This window comes from Pseudophryne corroboree, chromosome 4, assembly GCF_028390025.1.
Source record: "Pseudophryne corroboree isolate aPseCor3 chromosome 4, aPseCor3.hap2, whole genome shotgun sequence".
NCBI lineage: Eukaryota > Metazoa > Chordata > Amphibia > Anura > Myobatrachidae > Pseudophryne > Pseudophryne corroboree.
In genome coordinates this window covers 547,546,838-547,569,345 of record NC_086447.1, presented here as the reverse complement: position 1 = coordinate 547,569,345, position 22,508 = coordinate 547,546,838, and the positions used below count along the sequence as shown (strand labels likewise).

General features: G+C 44.8%; 1 protein-coding gene across 2 annotated transcripts in view; it reads left to right on the top strand.

Annotated features, from left to right (window-relative positions):
- The window catches only part of LOC134909935 (pantetheinase-like), a 70,492-nt gene that overhangs the window by 22,897 nt on the left and 25,087 nt on the right, over nucleotides 1–22,508 (top strand). For both annotated transcript variants that reach the window (XM_063917362.1, XM_063917361.1), the window contains exons 2-4: nucleotides 10,692–10,822; nucleotides 15,520–15,712; nucleotides 18,918–19,209. In XM_063917362.1, coding sequence (XP_063773432.1) covers nucleotides 10,692–10,822; nucleotides 15,520–15,712; nucleotides 18,918–19,209 — 616 coding nt within the window. The remainder of the gene's footprint in view (nucleotides 1–10,691; nucleotides 10,823–15,519; nucleotides 15,713–18,917; nucleotides 19,210–22,508) is intronic.

Below are 22,508 nucleotides of genomic sequence, written 5' to 3'. Positions count from 1 at the left end.
TCAAATTGTTTGAAAAATTGCTTAGTGTGTACACTCAGTTTCGTTTGTCAGGGCTCTGGGAAGTTTAAGGGTAACTGCTCATCTTCCACATAGTTCATCTTTCACATTGGTCATGTCTTCGAGTGTGTAGAGCCCACAACACTGTAAAAGTGAGGGGCTACTTAGTGTGGATATTGTAGGGCAGGCTTAAGGATCTAACTGGATTTATAAATTGTGTGTATAGAGATAGATATATATATATATATATATATATTTATTTATTTTAGAGATGTGCGGCTGTCACTTTTTGTGTTTTGGTTCTAATTCCACTTTCGTGTTTTGGTTTTGGCTTTGTTTTGCCAAAACCACCCTTTCGTGTTTTGGATTTGGATCTGGATGATTTTTGAAAAAAACATAAAAACCGCTAAAATCACTGAATTTGGGGGTAATTTTGCACCTACGGTATTATTAACCTCAATAACATTCATTTCCACTAATTTCCAGTCTATTCTGAACACCTCACACCTCACAATATTGTTTTTAGGCCTAAAAGTTGCATCAAGGTGGCTGTAAGACTAAGCTAAGCGACACAAGTGTGCGGCACAAATACCTGACCCATCTAGGATGGCACTTAAAAAAACTAGGCCTCAAACAGCACATCATGCAAAGAAGTAAAAGAGGTGCAATGAGGTAGCTGTATGACTAAGCAAAGCGACACAAACAATTGGCCCATCTAGGAGTGGCACTGAAGTTGCAGACAGGAGGGCAGATATAAAAAAAAAGACCCCAAATCATGCAAAGATGAAAAAGAGGTGCAAATAGGTAGCTGTATGACTACGCTAAGCGACACAAGTGTGCGGCACAAACAACATGGGACGTGCTGGAATTTTCCCAGATGTAATACACTCACAATGTTGGTGGCACAGGAGAGTGTACCCCTAAACAACACACACACACACACACACACACACACACACACACACACGGCAAAGACTGTAAAATTATTTGGATAATAATAACTCTTTTATTTGGAGCTATTATAATAATATGCAGCACAGGCGAGCGTACCCCTACACCACACAGGGCAAACCCTGTAAAAATGATTTGGATAATAATATAAATAATGTATATAACCCTTTTATTTGGAGTAAATGATATACGGCACAGGACACCACCATTGGACTTATGGCACCCCAAGACACCACCACTGGACTGATGCAGCACAAGACAGCCCCACTGGACTGGAATTATATGGCAGTACCCCTGGACTTATACTGCAGTACCCCTGGAGTTGTATGGCAGTGTCAGGCAGGATGGCACTTTGAAAAACTAGTCCCCAAACAGCACATGATGCAAAGAAGAAAAAGAGGTGCAAGATGAAATTGTCCTTGGGCCCTCCCACCCACCCTTATGTTGTATAAACAGGACATGCACACTTTAACAAACCAATCATTTCAGCGACAGGGTCTGCCACACGACTGTAGCTGAAATGACCGGTTTGTTTGGGCCCCCACCAAAAAAGAAGCAATCAATCTCTCCTTGCACAAACTGGCTCTACAGAGGCAAGTTGTTGATCTTATCCTCATTCTCCAATTCCTCACCCCTTTCACTGTGTACATCCTCCTGCTCACAGAGTATTAAGTCGTCCCCACTGGAATCCACTATCACAGGTCCCCTGTGTACTTTCTTGAGGCAATTGCTGGTAAAGGTCAGCAAGGTTACCAGCTGCACTAAACACTCTTTCGGAGTACACACTGGAGGATGGGGGGGGGGGGGCAACTTAGGTAAAATAAAGCCAGTCTGTGCAAGGGCATCCAAATTGCCTTTTTCCTGCCAGTATACGTACGGACTGTCTGACATGGCTACTTGAAAGCTGTCACTCATATAATCCTCTACCATTCTTTCAATGGTGACAGAATCATATGCAGTGACAGTAGACATGTCAGTAATCGTTGGCAGGTCCTTCAGTCCGGACCAGATGTCAGTACTCGCTCCTGACTGCCCTGCATCACCGCCAGGGGGTGGGCTAGGAAATCTTATCCTTTTCCTCATAGCCCAGTTGCAGGAGAAAGTGAAGGAGGAGCTGTTGACAGGTCACGTTCCGCTTGAGTTGACAATTTTCTCACCAGCAGGTTTTTGAACCTCTGCAGACTTGTGTCTGCCGGAAAGAGAGATACAACGTAGGCTTTAAACCTAGGATCGAGCACGGTGGCCAAAATGTAGTGCTCTGATTTCAACAGATTGACCACCCTTGAATCCTGGCAAAGTGAGTGAAGGGCTCCATCCACAAGTCCCACATACTTTGTGGAATCGCTCTGTCTTAGCTCTTCCTTCAATTTCTCCAGCTGCTTCTGCAAAAGCTTGATGAGGGGAATGACCTGACTCAAGCTGGCAGTGTCTGAACTGACTTCATGTGTGGCAAGTTGGAAGGGTTGGAGAACCTTGCACAAGACAGAAATCATTCTCCACTGCGCTTGAGTCAGGGGCATTACCCCTCCTTTGCCTATATCGTAGGTGGATGTATAGGCTTGAATGGCCTTTTACTGCTCCTCCATCCTCTGAAGCATATAGAGTGTTGAATTCCCCCTCATTACCACCTCTTGCTTCAGGTGATGGCAGGGCAGGTTCAGGCGTGTTTGATGGTGCTCAAGTCTTCAGCACGCGGTGGCTGAATGCCGAAAGTGACCACCGACCGCATCTCCTGCACGCCCCTGTCATTTTTCAAAAAATTGGGCACCACCAAATTAATTGTATGTGCAAAACATGGGACATGCTGGTATTTGCCCAGATGTAATGCACGCACAATATTGGTGGCGTTATCCGATATCAAAAATCCCCAGGAGAGTCTAATTGGGGTAAACCAATGTGCAATGATGTCCCCCAGTTTCTGTAAGAGGTTGTCAGCAGTATGCCTCTTACAGAAAGCGGTGATACATAGCATAGCCTGTCTAGGAACGAGTTGCTGCTGTTGTTGTTGCTGCTGGAGGCAATACATCTATCCAGTGGGCTGTCACAGTCATATAGTCCTTAGTCCTCCCTGTTCCACATGTCCGTGGTTAAGTGGACAGTAGGTACAACTGCATTTTGTAGGACACTGAGGACACTTTTTCTGACGTCTCTGTACATTCTCGGTATCACCTGCCTAGTGAAGTGGAACCTAGATGGGATTTGATACCAGGGACACAGTACCTCAAACAATTCTCTAAGTCCCACTGAACTAATGGCGGATACCGGACGCACGTCTAACACCAACATAGCTGTCAAGGCCTCAGTTATCTGCTTTGCAAAAGGATGACTGCTGTCATATTTAATCTTCCTCACAAAGGACTGTTGGACAGTCAATTGCTTACTGGAAGTAGTACAAGTGGTCTTCCGACTTCCCCTCTGGGATGACGATCGACTCCCAGCAGCAACAACAGCAGCGGCAGCAACAGCAGGCATACCACTCAAGGATCCTCCGGAGGAATCCCGGTTAGGAGAGGACTCCTCAGTCTTTCAAGTGACATGGCCTGCAGGACTACTGATGTTCCTGACTGAGGAGGAAGTTGACGTTGAGGGAGTTGGTGGTATGGCTTGCAGGAGATTGGGTACAAGAGGAAGAAGGGATTTAGGTGTCAGTGGACTGCTTACGCTCTTATCCAAAGTTTCACAACTTGACACTGACTTCTGATGAATGCGCTGCAGGTGACGTATAAGGGAGGATGTTCCTAGGTGGTTAACATCCTTTCCCATACTAATTACAGATTGACAGAGGCAACACACGGCTTGACACCTGTTGTTCGGATTTGTGGAGAAATAATTCCACACCAAAGAGGTGGCTTTTTTGGTAGTTTTCCCAGGCATCACAATGGGCTTCTTTATCCCACTGACAACAAGTGTCTCCCCCGGTGCCTGACTTAAACAAACCACATCACCATCAGAATCCTCATCATCAACTTCTTCCTCAGCGCCAGCAACACCCATATCCTCATCCTTATGTACTTCAACAGTGACATCTTCAATTTCAATATCAGGAACTGGACTGTGAGTGCTCCTTGCAGGACTTGCAGGGGGCGTGCAAATGGTGGAAGGAGCCACCTCTTCAGTGTTGGGAAGGTCAGGCATTGCAACCGCCGACACACTTGGACTCTCCTTGGGGATCTGTGATACCATCTCAGAACGCACAGTTCTTTTCTGTGCTTTTTCCAGCTTAACTTTTTTAATTTTTCTAGCAGGAGGATGAGGGCTTCCATCGTTATGTGAAGCTGAACCATTAGTCATGAACAGAGGCCAGGGCCTCAGCCATTCCTTGCCACTCCGTGTCGTAAATGGCATATTGTCAAATTAACGTTTCTCCTCAGACCATTTAAAAACTTACTGAACTTTGGCTTTTGGAATTTACATGCCCTCTACTATCACATTGAGCATCGGCCTTGGCAGACAACAATGGCATTTAGTCGCCTATCTCATGTTCTCCTTTATTTTTCTGGAGTTATATAACACAATATGCGGCACAGGAATGACTGATGGCTGATGCACAGGACAGTACCACTGGTCTGATGCAGGACAACACAGCAACACTGTAAGGGACTTGTTATTATTATACGGCAGCACTGGACATATTGTTGTTATTATTATGCGACAGCACTGGACCTATGGCAGCAGAGTATACCACTGGGACTGCCTGGTCACTGGAATGACTGATGGCTGATGCTCAGGACACTACCACTGGTCTGATGCAGGAGAACACAGCAACACTTTAAGGGACATTATATGGCAGCACTGGACATATGGCAGCAGAGTATACCACTGTGACTGCCTGGTCACTGGAATGACTGATGGCTGATGCACAGGACACTACCACTGGTCTGATGCAGGACAACACAGCAACACTGTAAGGGACTTGTTATTATTATATGGCAGCACTGGACATATGACAGCAGAGTATACCACTGTGACTGCCTGGTCACTGGAATGACTGATGGCTGATGGGGTGGGCTTCAGATTGCCGGCGGCTGGGCTACCGATGACCAGCATACCGGCACCGGAATCCCAACTGCCGGCATACCGACAGCTTTTCTCCCTCTTGGGGGTCCATGACTCCCCTGGAGGGAGAATAGATAGCGTGGCACGCATAGCGCATCACCGCGCCCGCAAGGGGCTCAATTGCATTCGCCCAGCTACTGGTATGCCTGTAGTCGGGATTCCGGTGCTGGTATGCTGGCCGCCGGGAGCCCGACCGCTGGCATAACATACTACACCCGGCTGATGCACATAACACTACCACTGGTCTAATGCAGGACAACACAACAACACTGTAAGGGACTTGTTGTTATTATTGTACAGCAGCACTGGATATATGGCAGCAGAGTATACCACTGTGACTGCCTGGTCACTGGAATGACTGATGGCTGATGCACAGGGAACGCGCGGCTCCTTATATGGAGTCCAAACCCAGCGAGAATCCGACAGCTGGATGATGACTTTTGACTCGTTCTGGTTTCTGAGTCAGGCGGGAAAACCCGAGCCTGACTCGGATCCGGGCTCGAATGGTGAAGTCCGGTACGGTTCGGTTCTCTGAGAACCGAACCCGCTCATCTCTGCACCTTTGACGGGTTATCTTTTGGACTGTGTGGGCACTGGCTATAGCTATTCTAATTATTTGAGTGCTGGACTGTGGTGAGAGTATATATATATATATATATATATATATATTTATATAGTATAGAAATGGTGGCACTCGTAAACTCTTTGTCACCCAGAAATGAAGACTCACAGTCACCCGTAGGCTATGCCGACATTTTCCTTTATACTAACATTCGTCAGGGATACCCTGACAAAGGTTATTACAAAGCGAAATGTTGGAGTAGCCTGCGGGCACCTGTGAATCTTCATTTCTGGGTGATGAAGAGTTTACAAATGCCACCATTTCTATACTGCATATTACATTACTGTTGGAAGGCACCACAGCAGGCTACATAGTCTCCACCCCGTATGCTTAGCTCCACCACTTTTTGGAAACCTCCCTTCACAAATCCTGCATTTGCCCCTGACGCATGCACAGAAATTCTTAGACTCCTACAGTGCATGGTGTAGGCACAAAGACACTGTTGTGATCAAAATTAATTATTAATCAAGTAATAGAGGTAATAGTTAACTTATCCCTAATGAGATAAGAGTGAGACTAATTAAATAAAATGATTATGGATAGGAGATAAGGGACTAGGGAAATAAGTGAATTTATACCTTATTTAGATCTTACAATCATCAGTGTAGATATATATGTGGGAGATTTTGAATAAATATTATGGTAATTTGTGTATATGTTGTTGACATCGTGGATGGTAATTAAGGGATATATGATAATTTTATGTGAGAAATAATAATGAATTGGTGGGGTGTATATAGATTTATTTTAGAGTGTTTAGAATATTCTATTCATCATGTCCTATAGCTATTATGTAATTATTGAATATTTACTAGGAAATAAAAATATAAGACCTTTTTATGTTATTTGTGAATTTTAAATAGAGATTGAGATGGATATCATGGAAATCGGAGTAAGAGAATATAATTATATGAGATTAAGAAATTTATCTTGATATTATTAATATCTAACAATACATAGACTTGAGTTATGTGAATATGAAAAAGCTAGAGCTCTTTGCACACATTTCCGTGATAATGGGGCCCTCTCTATGATATATTTTTCTATGGTAAAATATCTGTGATAATGGGGCCCTCTCTATGATATATATCTCTATGGCAAAATATCTCCATGACTACTGTGTATTTATATCTCCATGGTAATGATTATTTAGAGAAACGAGGAGATACTTCGGACGCCACTTAATGACGTTTAGGTTGTTTGAGGAAATGGAACGCACAGACTATCACTGTGCGCCGAGTTACCATGGCGGTATCCGGAAGTGGAGGATAGGTGGAACGCAGTGATCACGTGAGCGCGCTGCAGTGGCGCCAGGATGTGCACACAGATAGCGCTATTTAAAAGGCTCAAATTAAGAGGTCTAGTATACTCCTGAGGAAGCCGCCGATAATACAGGCAGAGAAACGCGTTGAGAGGTGACACACGGCTCCGGATCCTATAGCTAAGGCTTTGAGGGAACACTGTGGACTGACTTGCGGCACGTACATATTGGGTCTCCAAGGAGAGAACGCATTACGGTGAGAGCAACCAGTTCCATTGGGAGACTCTAACTGCATCAGCAAGGAAACAATGTCCATATAACAACTGTGTCCCATATTCTATCCAAGAAGTGACCTTATGCTTGTGACCTAGCTAACAAATACTGTGAATACTAACTGCCTGAATTGACAGACTGCACTGATTATTAACATACTAATGCTTGCTGGACTCTGATCACTGATATATTAACAACTGCTGGACTCATGAGATGAGGCTAACTAACAACTATTATTCTATATGAGTGAGAGCTGTGCAAAAAGTGCAAATTAATCTACCAGCCAGACGTGACTGTGCTCTAATTAAGAGACTGTGTTTCTATTCAAAAGGATAGTTGGAAAAGACTGTTGGATTTACTAGAGTATTTCAGCTACTAATTATAATCTTATGTGAATGTGAACATTGGAAAAAGTGTACACTAATATACTAACTTGAATCTAATGAGCTCTAGCTAAGAGACTGCCTGACTAACTAAACAGATGATTATAAGAAACAGCAGAGATAAATAATTCAGTGCCAATTTCAGGATAATCATTGTTTTAAAGGTTCAATTTGATCAGTAGGAACATAAGTATTGATTACTTCTGATTTATTGCCTGATATTAATCATGTTCAAGGGCTAAATTAAGCATCATAGACATGAAATTGTTGTAATGAACATTGGTTATTTAGATTGGATCATTTTATTCATTTATTGTGTTTGGGGGAATTTTATTTTCCCAGCTAATCATTAATTAATTGCTCCCTATGAGAAGGTGGTTGAATCATCTAATGAAATGACCAATGATTCATTTTGGTGTTTTATTTAAATGTTTTAATGAAATATTGACACCGTCCGTGTGTGTTTTTTTGTTTTGTTTTTATGTATTTTTGTTATAGGATATGGTGGGATAAATAAATTGAATTTTAAACAAAAAGATTCTGGTAGTACAGCGCTTCATTAGTTGTATTTCTTTCACTGTTGTGATCAAGACACATGGGCCAGTATTTACTAAAAATCTGAGTTTGCCCGATTTGTGTTTTTTTTTCTAAGTCCCAATCCGGGAATTCACTAAGCACCAATCTCGGCAGTGTTTGGACTATTCGTAATGGTTTGAATGACAGCGTTCAGAAATACGAATGAATAGACCATCGGTCAAACGCGGCTGTTATTACATAGAATACGGGCATTCACTATTCATTCATATTTGGGTGTTAGTTTCTGAGTGTTCAAGTGCGGGTCTGTTTTTTTTCGATTCGTTAAAAAAAGCAGCAATAAAATAGACCTGCTTTTTCCAGTCGAGTTTGGATAACCATGCACGGATCAGTGAGATGGTGGGACTTTGTGGTCAGCGGTGAGGTTACTTTCGGTCAACCGTGACCGCAAAGTTCCCACCATTGGTTACAATGGAGCGCATAGGCGCTACATTGTATCACTGCCGTGTGCTGCCTGACAGACACTACAGGAGCACACAGCCAATCAGGAGGGTGCCACGACGTGGCGCTCCCTGATTGGCTGAAGGAACCCTCTTAGACAGAAGTCAGGGGGGGTTCCTGGCAGTCGGGGAAAGGGGTCCCATGTGAAAACATGGGGCCCCTTTCAGTGCGTGGTCGGGTGTCCGTTTTTTTATTTTGCACAGTACATGGATTACAAAAAGAACATAAGAGGACCGATCTACACTGGATTATGTGAGTATAATTTTTCCCACAGGTACTCCATGGATTCTACATGGAGAAGAGGACCGACCCTCGTGTGAACATAGGTAAGTATGTATGTCTGGTGGTGTGCATGTATGTAATAAACTTTTACTTTCAAGGTGTGTGTGTCCTGTTTTTTGGGGGGTATTTTTAGTAGTAGTACTACAGGTACCAGCGGGCCCGGGTTTCCTCTGCATGCTGGTACTTGTGGTTCTCCAAGTACCAGCTTGCGGGGGAGGCTTGCTGGGACTTGTAGTACTGCTACTAAAAACAATATTCACATTTTGACAAAAAGGCTATCAGCCCCCCATCCGCCACCCTTGGATGGGGGGGACAGCCTCGGGCTTCACCCCTGGCCCTTGGGTGGCTGGAGGGGGGGGACCCCTTGATTGAAGGGGTCCCCACTCCTCCAGGGTACCCCGGCCAGGAGTGACTAGTTGGGTATGTAATGCCAGGGCCGCAGGGACCAATATAAAAGTGTCCCCCGGCTGTGGCATTATGTATCTGGCTAGTGGAGCCCGGTGCTGGTTTCAAAAATACGGGGGACCCCTACGCTTTTTGTCCCCCGTATTTTTGGAAGCAGGACCAGGCGCAGAGCCCGGTGCTGGTTGATTAAATATGGGGGAACCCCTGTAATTCCCCCCCCCCCCCATATTTTTCAACCAGGACCGGCTCAAAGAGCCCAAGGCTGGTTATGATTAGGAGGGGGGACCCCACGCAATTTTTTTCAGAATTTTAAAGACTTTAATGAACTTTTTAAGGTACACAATGAAGCCCTGCACGGATCTCACAGATCCGTCCGGGTTTCCTTGTGTTTTTTCAGGCAGTGTTTTAGTCATCACTCCCGTAAAACACTGCCGGATATTACGAATCACATCGACATCGGAAAAAACGATTGTGCAAAACTCGGCAGCTTAGTGAATGATCGTATCAGGATTCAAAAAGTTGCAGTAAAATGCACCCGATACCATTCGAGTTCAAACACCCTTCAAAACGGACAAAACACGAATATTAGTAAATATTGCCCATGGTATCAGAAATGTTGTAGAAAAAGTGATTGGTGTTCCTGGGTGATAACTGGGAGGTGGTTATAGGGGTAGCAGTTGATTTACTGATGGACACAATACCGATGATTATAATCCCGACAGCCATTGACCGACAGTCAAAATACCGACATGGTCAAAATACCAACATTTATTATGCCGACATGTTCACAATGACGACATGTCAAAATGCTGACATGCATTTTTAAGGTATTTTTGCTCCAAAACAGACTTGTTCATACTTTACCATCCAGTGTACCTGGAGGGGGAATATAATAGTGCCATGCGAGGGGACGCGGTACACTTAGACGGTGTCCATGTTGACCTATGTTGACATTGACACAAAAACAGAAAAACTCATGTTGGTATTTTGACATGTCGGCATTTCAAATGTCGGTATTCTGACTATGTTGACATTGTGAACATGTCGGCATAATGAATGTCGGTACTTTGACCATGTTGGTATTTTGATTGTAGGTCAATGGCTGTTGGGATTATGACCGTCGGTATTGTGTCTGTCGGTAAATCATACCGAACCCGACTATAATCAGACAGAGAAACTACACTTACAGTATCATAGGGCTAGTGCAAGCTACAATGGTGCTATCGATGGTGGCAGCTAAAGATGCACCAGTCTGTATTACTGTGTGTACACTGAGAGTGGGCATCTCAGTCCATGCACATTTAGCCACATGGATGTACCCAAGAGAAGCAATTTGTACAACCATTTTCATAATAGATGCTCCTACTTCTGCACTTCTGTGTCCGGCTCAAAATCCACTCCAATATGTTTGTTCTATTCCCTGCAGGGAGCACACATCATTGTCACACCAGAGTATGCTATCTGTTGCTTCGATCTCAGCAGAGAAGCTGTATATCCTTACCTTGAAGATATACCTGACCCTATAGCCAACTGGACTCCATGCAGTGATCCTCAAAGGTAATACCCATAATTACAAGGAATGTACTGAGAGAGATTTTCTGTTCTGGGTTATTTTTCTTAAGACACAACTTTTATAATACACATCTTTTAAGTCACGTGTGTATGTGGCTGCGCTGATCTTAACCACAAACGGTTCCTGCGAGTGGCCACCTCATGTTTGCAACTAGCCGTGGCAAGCTGCAGCCTGATCCTATGTATCATGTGTGTGTGTGCACACTGCATGTGCACACACCTGGACACGCTATTTGCGGCAAACCAGTCGCTGTTGCTGTGAATAGCATGTAGAATGAAGGAGGGCACATTTGTATATTATTCTTGCTATTTTAATAATATATAGCTATGTTATCCATTTACACCAAGTGTGCAACATCAGTGAAGAAATGACGGAGCTGGAGGAGACTGTTTCCTCTAGCAACCGGTTGAACGGTCCCTCCAGCACAGTTTGGAAAAAAGAAAGTGAGGTACCTAGTCAGATTGTGGTGGTAGGGGATTCTATTATCAGGAAGACAGACAAGGCAATCTGCTACCGGGACCACGATCACCATACCATGACAAGCTGCAGCGATCACCATACCATTTGTTGTCTCCCGGGTTCTCGGCTACGACACATTGCGGAGAGGGTAGAAAGATTGTTGGGAGGGGCTGGGAACGACCTGGTGGTCTTGGTGCACATTGACACCAACGACAAAGTTAGTGGTAGATGGGATGTCCTTAAGAAAGATTATAGGGATTTAGGCCAGAAGCTAAAGGCAAGGACATCTCGGGTAATATTCTCTGAAATATTACCTGTACCACGCACTAGCCCAGGGAGGCAGAGGGATATTAGTGAGGTAAATGTGTGGTTTAGAGACTGGTGTAGGTAAGAGGGGGTTGTGTTCCTGGGTGCCATCTTTTTTGTTGCGATGGATTGCACCTGATTGAGGAGGGGGCAGCAGTGCTGGGAGGTAGGATGGTTAGAAGATTGGAGGAGATTTTAAACTAGGTGCCCGGGGAGAGGGTTTAGCTAGAAACTACTGGTCTAGCAGTGAGAATAGTAAGGATGTAGGTAGTGAGCTGAATGGGGTGGAGAAGGGGGTAGGGAAAGAGCAGCCAGCAGGACTAGTACTAAAACACAAAGTAACGATGAATATGGATCACCAACATTGCATATAGAAAATTATGTTCCTAGCATAAGGGGGAATACTAATCTTAATTGTATGTATTTAAATGGTAGAAGCCTTACAGGGAAAAAGGGAGAAATTGAAGACATTGCAGCAAACAAACAGTTTGATGTTATAGGTATTACTGAAACTTGGTGAGACAAATCTCATGATTGCACAGTTAATCTGGAGGGTTTTACGCTGTTCAGGAGAGACAGATTAAACAAATGGGGTGGAGGGGTATGCCTTTTTTAAACCTATTATAAAGGAAGACATACGCGATGGGACTGGAAATATTGTGGAGACTTTGGGCCTAATTCGGAGTTGATCGCAGCAGCAATTTTGTTAGCAATTGGGCAAAACCATGTGCACTGCAGGAGGGGCAGATATAACATGTGCAGAGAGAGTTAAATTTGGGTGGGGTGTTTTCAAACTGAAATCTAAATTGCAGTGTAAAAATAAAGCAGCCAGTATTTACCCTGCACAGAAACAATATAATCCACCCAAATCTAACTCTCTCTGTAAATGTTATATCTGCCACCCCCCTCCAGTGCACATGGTTTTGCCCAATTGCTAACAAACTTGCTGCTGCGATCAACTCAGACTTACGCCCATTATGGGTAGAAATTGCATGCAGGGGTAAGAGAACTAAAAAGTTACTAATAGTGATATGCTACAAGTTGCCTGATATTAATGATGAGGAATTGTTAATGAAGCAAATCGAAAAAGCAACAGAATTGGGAGATTTAATTGTGATGGGAGATTTTAACTATCTGGAGATTAATTGGACAAATGATTTATGTGATACTGCTGGGGTAACAGGTTTTTAAACACACTAAATGATCACTACTTACTTCAACTAATCGAGGAACCAACTAGGTGCAATGCAATCTTAGATCTGGTATTAACAAACAATGGGGATTTGATATCAAATATTATAGTAGGGGAGCCCATGTGAAACAGTGATCACAATATGGTCACATTCAACATCAGTTTTCACAAGCAGCTCTATATAGGCTCAACTAAGACTCTAAACTTTAGCAAAGCCAACTTACACAATTAACGAAACATCAAAGATTTTTCCTGTCTGCGCCAGGCAAGGTTGTCCATAATTCTTGTTACACAAGAGGCTGGAAGTGGTCATCACTGACGTCAATGGCCCTCCTTTTAAATGCAAGGGCACGCCTGCGTTTTTTCAGACACACCAAGAAAACGTCTGGTTTCCGCCCAGAAATGCTGGCTTTCTGTCAGTCAAACAGTGGCTACATTGCGATTACGATGTGTATGCAATTTCTGTCATAATTTTTACTCGTGCATGTGCAATGCGAATGCAAAGTATGCACAGTCATTCAATAATCTGCTGGATTGCGATTCGCAAATTTTGCAATCCTTACTGAATGAGGTCCTCTGTATTTTCATACAATGAAGCAGATGTATTAACCTGGAGAAAGTATAAGGAAGTGATAAACCAGTGATTAGCGCAAGGTGATAACCGCACCAGCCAGTCAGCACCTAACTGTCAATATACATATTGGAGCTGATTGGCTGGTGCGCTTATCACCTTGCGCTTATCACTGCTTTATCACTTCCTTATGCCTTATCCAGATTAATACATCTGTCCCAATGCGCCATACTCTATTGTCTGTTGCCTTGGTGTCCTGTTTTCCTGAATGCTGTGTGTTTGGAGGTGCCCATCTACCCCAGGAGAAGGCACCCCTACCCTGATCACCTTACAATTGGTAGAAGCGAATGCGAGCAACATACTGTACTGAAAATTGCAGCAACATATACATACATTATCCTCTCAACTGTGTTGTTTAATCAAAATCCACTCTCATTTTCTGTAAGAAATGTGCTCAGATGTTTTGAATTAGGTACGCTACATAGGCAGATCCACAGTTTGACCTGTGTTCAGTATGACCACATGCAAGGGCATAGCTACCATAGGTGCAGGTAGTGTGCTGATCTGGGGCCCAGAGCTGAGAGGAGCCCACCTTCCCTGTCAAAGTTACATGTGTTATATACATTTTTTACCATCAGGTGGTACATAGGGGCCCTTTTAAAATTTTGCCTTTGGGCCTACAATATATCTAATTATGCCCCTGGACCTGCTCATTGTAATGTGGAATAAAATTAACTGGAGGGCATTATAATGTTACATACTATGAACTGGGGCACTGTAATGAGTCACAATATGAAGTGGAGACACTATAGTGTGGCATAATATAACCTAGGGGCATGGTAATGTGGCATAATATGAACTAAGGCACGTGCCTAGAGGTGGCACTTGCTGGGGGACGGACACCAGGTTGATAAGGGCAAGGTGATTCTTTTTTTTTTGTCATTACGACTTATTTTTTTATAATTTATTTAGCAAATGATGGGGATGGAACAATGGTCAGCAAATTGTGGTCCAGGAGTTAGTAGTAGGGTAAGGCTGGGGCTGCTTTGGTGGTCTGGAGGCATCCAGATCGGTTCCCAAAATGAAGGGGGCAATTACGTGATTTTGGCAGCCAATAATGTGCCTAGGGGCGGAATGACCCCTAAATCCGCCCCTGCTAGCAGCAACAGCATGAACCAACCCATAAGAATGACCATTGCAAATACTACTAATAGAGGCATGGTTCAATGGGCATTACTGTGTGGGGCATACTTTGGTCAAGGGGCATTACTGTGTGGGGCATAACAATGGGCATTTCTGTATTTGGCATAACAAGGGGCATTCTGTGTGGGGCATACTTTAGTGAAAGGGCATTACAGTGTGGGACATAGTATGGTGCTTTTGGCATTACTGTTTGGGGTATAATATAGTTAAGGTAGTATTTCCTGCAAGACCACGCCCATTTCAGCAAGACCACGACTATTTCAGCAAGACCACACCCCTTTTTCTGCCTCCCCTCCAATTACCCCTGCTAGTTGTTCAGCCCACAGAACACATTTAGTATAGTTGGATGGTAATCACAGATACAGACACAAACCTCCTAACATTAAGACATGTGAAATAGGGACATTATCTGTCCTTAGCTGACCAAACCCCATCTCTACTCTTAAATGTCCACTTTTGGTTAAAACACTTCTCCTTTTTACGGTCCACAACTTGGGACAGTTGCTATGTATGCATACGTATAATGTCACTGTATTTCCTATAGTTAAATCTAAAAGAATCCAATCGATATTAAGCCTATGTAGATCAGTTTCAGCATTGTTTTTTGTTCCCATGCTAAATTTGTTTTCCCTAATTAGCTGGCAGAATGGCAGTGGGTACTTTAAGTCTGTTAAATAGCAATTACTGTACATCGAATCACGATTATTAAACCTTTTAATAAAGGTAACTTTTAGATGTATAATTGTAGCACATGGTGGATTAGCTCCAGTGCTCAAAATATTGTGGACTGAAGTCATGGCAGTAGAAAAATAAAAAACTCTCTTATACATATTTGTTTCTTTCGCTTTCTAATGAAATGCAATTATAATAACAATACTGTTTAAAAGTTGCCTATTAATTATGTGAATTTTATTTAAACAGTAATCCTCTTTTAATGAAAATTTATTTAGGTTTGGCCGAACACCAGTACAAGAAAGATTGAGTTGCATGGCAAAGAAGAATGACATTTACTTGGTGGCAAACTTTGGTGATAAGAAACGATGCTCTCCTAGTGATTCCCAATGTCCTCAAGATGGGCACTATTTCTATGATACTACTGTTGTGTTTGATCCTGAGGGAACACTTGTAGCACGTTATCACAAGGTAAGTTACTTGAATATTGATAAATAGGAATGGAATTGAGCTGGGCACCTATGGTCTCAAGAGCATAGTCATAATTTATGAGATAAAGATGGTCAAGGAGAGTTACTAGAAGGTAGTGGTGCCAACACCCAGGGTGCAGAGCCTAGGGGCAACTCAGTTGTTGCCCTGCAACACCTACATATGGCTTGCAGTGCATGTACTGGTACCTTGCAGCCAGAGGAGCTGCTGCAGAGCTATCCGGATCATCCAAAGGATGCTCTGGTCATGTATTCCGCAGCCTGTAGAACTGCCAGGCAGTACTCTTCTTCCTGTGGCTGGCAGCCATGCCCCTCAGTGTGATGGGGGCGGAGCAGGAAGGAAAGTCAGGTAAAAACCTTTTTTTAACAATGTAAAATGTAACAATGGAAATAAAATGTTTTCATCAATAAAAGTACATGGTTGTAAAGAACTGCCTTTGCACCATTCAGAATGTATTACGGTATGTTTAAAAAAAGTAAGCCTTTGTGGCATTTGCCCCTACTGCTCCCTGGGCCTAGTTGGAGTTGCTATCACTTTCTTGGAAGCTGTGCTGATAGCCATGGGCATCTTCACAGAGGAAGAGGCCTGTGTGCAGTCTCTTTCTAGATCCCCTCCTAGTCCGCATGCGCAGGTCTCTGGCAAAAATGGCGCAGCGGCCATTTTCCCAGTGATATACCTACTATGCATGTGTGAAACAATGGTAAAATGTCTGCAGCGCAATTTTGCCAGTGATTTCTGCAGCATTGCTGCTGTGATGCAGGACTCTGGAGGGTCAGTATTGAAAAAAAAATAGGTGCAGGGTGTACAGTGTGGGCCCCAGGGGAATGTGCGCACCGCACACACTGCACCCATTATAGATACGCCAGTGGTGATAGCACTGTGTGGTGATACAGCAGGAGGCATCTATTACATGCCTCCTCTTGCAGTAATGATCTGACTTGCATCCAAGGGCGCAGCATTGGATCACGCAGTCACTATCAGGGGGCTTAAGGCAACCATGCTAAAAAAGAGCTGCATTTGTTACTGTATAAGTGATAATAAGTGTATTGATATGAATTGGGATGAATTTTTTTTCCTCTTAAGACAGTTATTAATGTTGTAGAACGTATTGCACTGGGGCCCTCATTCCGAGTTGTTCGCTCGCTAGCTGCTTTTAGCAGCATTGCACACGCTAGGCCGCCGCCCTCTGGGAGTGTATCTTAGTTTAGCAGAATAGCGAACGAAAGATTAGCAGATCTGCTACTAAATAATTCTTAGCAGTTTCTGAGTAGCTCCAGACCTACTCACAGATTGCGATCAGCTCAGTCCGTTTAGTTCCTGATTTGACGTCACAAACACGCCCTGCGTTCGGCCAGCCACTCCCGCGTTTCTTCAGACACTCCTGCATTTTTCCCTGGCACGCCTGCGTTTTTTAGCACACTCCCGGAAAACGCTCAGTTACCACCCAGAAACGCCCCTTTCCTGTCAATCATTCACCGATCAGCAGAGCGACTGAAAAGCGCAGCAGGATCCACAGCAAATCTGCTAAGTTTCTCGTTAAATAACTAAGCGCATGTGCCCTGCGTGCCTTGCGCATGCGCAATTAGCAACAAATTGCAGCATAGTGAAAATCGGCAACGAGCGAACAACTCGGAATGACCCCCTGAGACTTGAATAAATGAAATGGGCACTTTTCCTCATGAACCTACTGAAATGTTCACTGCCCTAATTCAGAGATGTACACAAGCCCGATGGTTTGCGTACATCTCTGATGTTTTCAGATCTCCGCATGCGCACAGTGGCGTCACAAGGCAGGTGCAGGTGGTGCGGCCCGCACCCACGTGTGACGCTTAGAAGGGGTGACACCGATCTGTGGGCTCCTCGGCAGTGACAGAAGCCAGGTGCTGCAGTGTGAAATTCTGCTACAGCACCCGGCTCCTGTCATAGAAGAGGAGCTGACAGCGCAGCAGACAGTCTCTGGGGGCAGCCCAGTACAGCCCTGCATCTCCAGAGATGCTGGGCACCCCCCCGGAGTGATGAACGACGAGGCCACGCCCCCTTTATTTGCGGCCATGCCCCCTTCGTGCCACGAACACACCTCCGGCGCACTGTCATTTCAAGGGTGCGCATCCGGTGTCACCACACCCGGTGACGCCTCTGCATGCGCAGGATCTGTCTGCAAGATCGGTCGCAGTGCCTCCTAAGCCGCAGCATGATTGACATACTGTGGCCATTTGGGAGCAGGAAAAGGGCTGCAACAGCCAGAGCTTCATAAAATGGGAGCACATTGCACCCATTTTCTTAGTGTACTGAGGCCAGTGGCTGTAAAGACATCGGCCATCCTGAGTAACCAGAGGGTTACTCAGATGACCGATGTTCACGCAGAATGATCCAATGCTGCATCTGGATCCAAGAGCTTTGCTTCCAATAAGTTAGTAGGAGGCGTCTACTGAAATTACACAAGACGCCTCCTGCGGCATTAGCATGTTTCAGCACAGCCGCTAGGTACAAAGATGCAGATGCTGTGCTAATGTGTCCATCTCTGAAGCCCACTGTGAGGAAAGGAAAATGGAATTCCTGTCCTACTGCCACTGAACCAAATGCAGGTAGCATTTAGGATGTATATCTGAGAGGTCTGAAAGGCACATTTTGTACCTCCAAACAAAACACAGCCCTATGCATGACACATATTTGTATAAAGCATTTTCAGCTATTGCATTTATCATACTTGCCTACTCTCCCGGAATGGCCAGAAGGCTCCGGAAACTCGGGTGGCACTCCCGCCCCCCCGGAAGAGTGGGCAAGTCTCCCGGCCACCGCCGCCAGCGGCAGCCGCTCAAAACACCCCCCCCCCCCCCCCCCGCATCCCCTGACAACCCCCCCACGCCGCGGTCCAAAGACATTCGTGTCATCCCGGCCCCACCCCCTACCTAGCAATGCCAAGAATCTCGGCATTGCATTGCGGAGGCGGGGCCACGTTGACACAATTGTGCGGCCATGCCCCCAATCCCTATATGTCATCCACCATCCTCACCACGCCCCTGCTGCTGCATCACCCCCCCCTGCTGCTCCGACCTGCCTGCCCCCTCCCGAGGGGCATCTGAGATATATGGTATAACCTTAGCATTTTGCCATCTACAATAAAAAGGACATACAGTACAATCCATATTTAACAGAGAATAATGATTTGTTTTCCCTTTTTTTGCAGTATCATCTCTTCTTTGGTGAAACACAATTTAATGTCCCAAAAGAACCAGAAATCAGTACTTTCATAACACCATTTGGGAAGTTTGGAATTTTCATTTGTTATGATATATTGTTCTATAATCCTGCAGTAACCTTAGTTACCCAGCATAATGTGGATACCATTATATTTACAACTGCATGGTTCAATTTACTTCCTCACTATAGTGCTATCCAATTTCACTCATCATGGGCAATGGCAATGGGATCCAATCTGCTGTCATCCAATATACACAACACTAGCTTGGGAATGACAGGTATGTCATTAATGTATGTGTCTTATGCCGCTAGATCAACAAATTGGTACTTGTCTATAGCAAGAGCCAGGCTTCTTATAGTTATATAGCAATGCTAATACTTAAATAGATTGTAAGCTTGCGAGCAGGGCCTTCCTACTTCTATGTCTGTCTGTTTTTACCCAGTTTTGTTCTATTACTGTTGTTCCCCAGTTTTGTTCTATTATTGTTGTTCTAATTGTAAAGCGCAACGGAATATGCTGCGCTATATAAGAAACTGTTAATAAATAAATAATTGATGCAGAAGTATTAATTGGGCTGTCTGAAATACACCCTAGCAGCAATTTCGAATCTCTCCACCAGGGAGCAGAATAACACAGCAGTTACTAACAAGAGCTTCATGCTATAAAGTAGGAACAATGGGGGTCATTCCGAGTTGTTCGCTCGTTATTTTTTTCCGCTACGGAGCGATTAGTCGAAATGTACGCAGCACGCCTGCGCCAAGTAAATTAGCACAAAAGCTTGGTATTTTACTCACGGCGTAATGAAGTTTTTTCATCGTTCTGCTGATCGTAGTGTGATTGACAGGAAGTGGGTGTTTCTGGGCAGAAACTGGACGTTTTCTCGGAGTGTGCGGAAAAACGCAGGCGTTTTCGGGAAAAACGCGGGAGTGTCTGGAGAAACGGGGGAGTGGCTGGCCGAACGCTGGGCGTGTGTGTGACGTCAAACCAGGAACGAAACTGACTGAACTGATCGCTATCTGTGAGTAGGTCTGGAGCTATTTAGAAACTACTAAGAAATTTCTATTCGCAATTCTGCAAATCTTTCGTTCGCAATTCTGCTAAACTAAGATACACTTCCAGAGGGCGGCGGCATAGCGTGTGCAATGCTGCTAAAAGCAGCTAGCGAGCTAACAACTCGGAATCACCCCCAGTGACTGTAAATGGCCTGTGAAGCTTCTATCTCCTTATTATAATGAATAACAAAAGATGCAGCACAACTAATTTGCTTAAGGAATTTTCATAGACTACAATATGGGAATGGTTGTTAATTAAAAATTCAGAGACATAGGGGTAAATTTACTAAGATTCGTATTTTCCCGTTTCAGGTCAAAGTTCAATCACGAATGACATCGAAAGTGTAAAACTGCAACTTTTTGAATTTGTTACGATGGATTTACTAAGCTGTCGTATTCGGGTTTTTCTTTTCTTCCGATGTCGATGTCATTCGTGTTTTTTTTTAGTTTTTTACGGCAGTGATTAGCAAAACACTGCCGACTTTTTTACAATTAATCTCGGCCGGATCTGTGTGATCCGTGCTGGGGTTCATTTTTTTTGTTTTTTTTAAATTAAACACTGCAAAATATTAAAATAAAAATTGCGTGGGGTCCCCCCTCCTAAGCATAACCAGCCTCGGGCTCTTTGAGCCGATCCTGGTTGCAGAAATATGGGAAAAAAAATGACAGGGGTTCCCCCATATTTAAGCAACCAGCATCGGGCTCTGCTCCTGGTCCCAAAAATACGGGGGACAAAAAGAGTAGGGGTCCCCCGTATTTTTAAAACCAGCACCGGGCTCCACTAGCTGGACAGATAATGCCACAGCCGGGGGTCACTTTTATATAGTGCTCTGCGGCCGTGGCATCAAAAATCCAACTAGTCACCCCTGGCCGGGGTACCCTGGGGGAGTGGGGACCCCTTCAATCAAGGGGTCCCCCCCCCCAGCCACCCAAGGGCCAGGGGTGAAGCCCGAGGCTGTCCCCCCCCATCCAATGGGCTGCGGATGGGGGGGCTGATAGCCTTTGTTGTCAAAGAAAAGATATTGTTTTTAGTAGCAGTACTACAAGTCCCAGCAAGCCTCCCCCGCATGCTGGTACTTGGAGAACCACAAGTACCAGCATGCGGCGGAAAAACGGGCCCGCTGGTACCTGTAGTACTACTACTAAAAAAAGACCCAAAAAAACACAAGACACACACACCGTGAAAGTATAATTTTATTACATACATACACACATACATACATACTTACCTTATGTTCCCACGCAGGTCGGTCCTCTTCTCCAGTAGAATCCAAGGGGTACCTGTTGAAGAAATTATACTCACGAGATCCAGGGTCCTCGGGGAATCCAGGTGTAATCCACGTACTTGAAAAAAATAACAAAACGGACACTCGAGCCACGCACTAAAAGGGGACCCATGTTTGCACATGGATCCCCTTTTTCCGACTGCCAGAAACCCACTCTGACTGATGTCTAAGTGGGTTTCTTCAGCCAATCAGGGAGTGCCACGTTGTAGCACTCTCCTGATCGGCTGTGTGCTCCTGTCCTAACTGACAGGCAGCACACGGCAGTGTTACAATGTAGCGCCTATGCGCTCCATTGTAACCAATGCTGGGAACTTTCTTGCTCAGCGGTGACGTCACTTTAGGTCAACCGCAGGGCAGAAAGTTCCCATCATTGGTTACAATGTAGCGCATAGGCGCTACATTGTAACACTGCCGTGTGCTGCCTGTCAGTGAGGACAGGAGCACACAGCTGATCAGGAGAGTGCTACAACGTGGCGCTCCCTGATTGGCTGAAGAAACCCACTTAGACAGAAGTCAAAGTGGGTTTCTGGCATTCGTGGAAAGGTGACCCATGTGCAAACATGGGTCCCCTTTCAGTTCGTGGTCGGGCCACCGTTTTGTTATTTTTTTCAAGTACGTGGATTACCCCTGGATTTCCCGAGGAGCCTGGACCCCTGGATCTCGTGAGTATAATTTCTTCAACAGGTACCCCTTGGATTCTACTGGAGAAGGGGACCGACCTGCGTGGGAACTTAAGGTAAGTATGTATGTATGTGTGTATGTATGTAATAAAATTATACTTTCACGGTGTGTGTGTCTTGTCTTTTTTTGGGTATTTTTTTAGTAGTAGTACTACAGGTACCAGCGGGCCCGTTTTTCCGTCGCATGCTGGTACTTGTGGTTCTCCAAGTACCAGCATGCGGGGGAGGCTTGCTGGGCCTTGTAGTACTGCTACTAAAAACAATATCTTTTCTTTTACAACAAAGGCTATCAGCCTCCCCATCCGCAGCCCATTGGATGGGGGGGGACAGCCTCGGGCTTCACCCCTGGCCCTTGGGTGGCTGGGGGGGGGGGACCCCTTGATTGAAGGGGTCCCCACTTCCCCAGGGTACCCCGGCCAGGAGTGACTAGTTGGATTTTTGATGCCACGGCCGCAGGGCACTATATAAAAGTGACCCCCGGCTGTGGCATTATCTGTCCAGCTAGTGGAGCCCGGTGCTGGTTTTAAAAATACGGGGGACCCCTACTCTTTTTGTCCC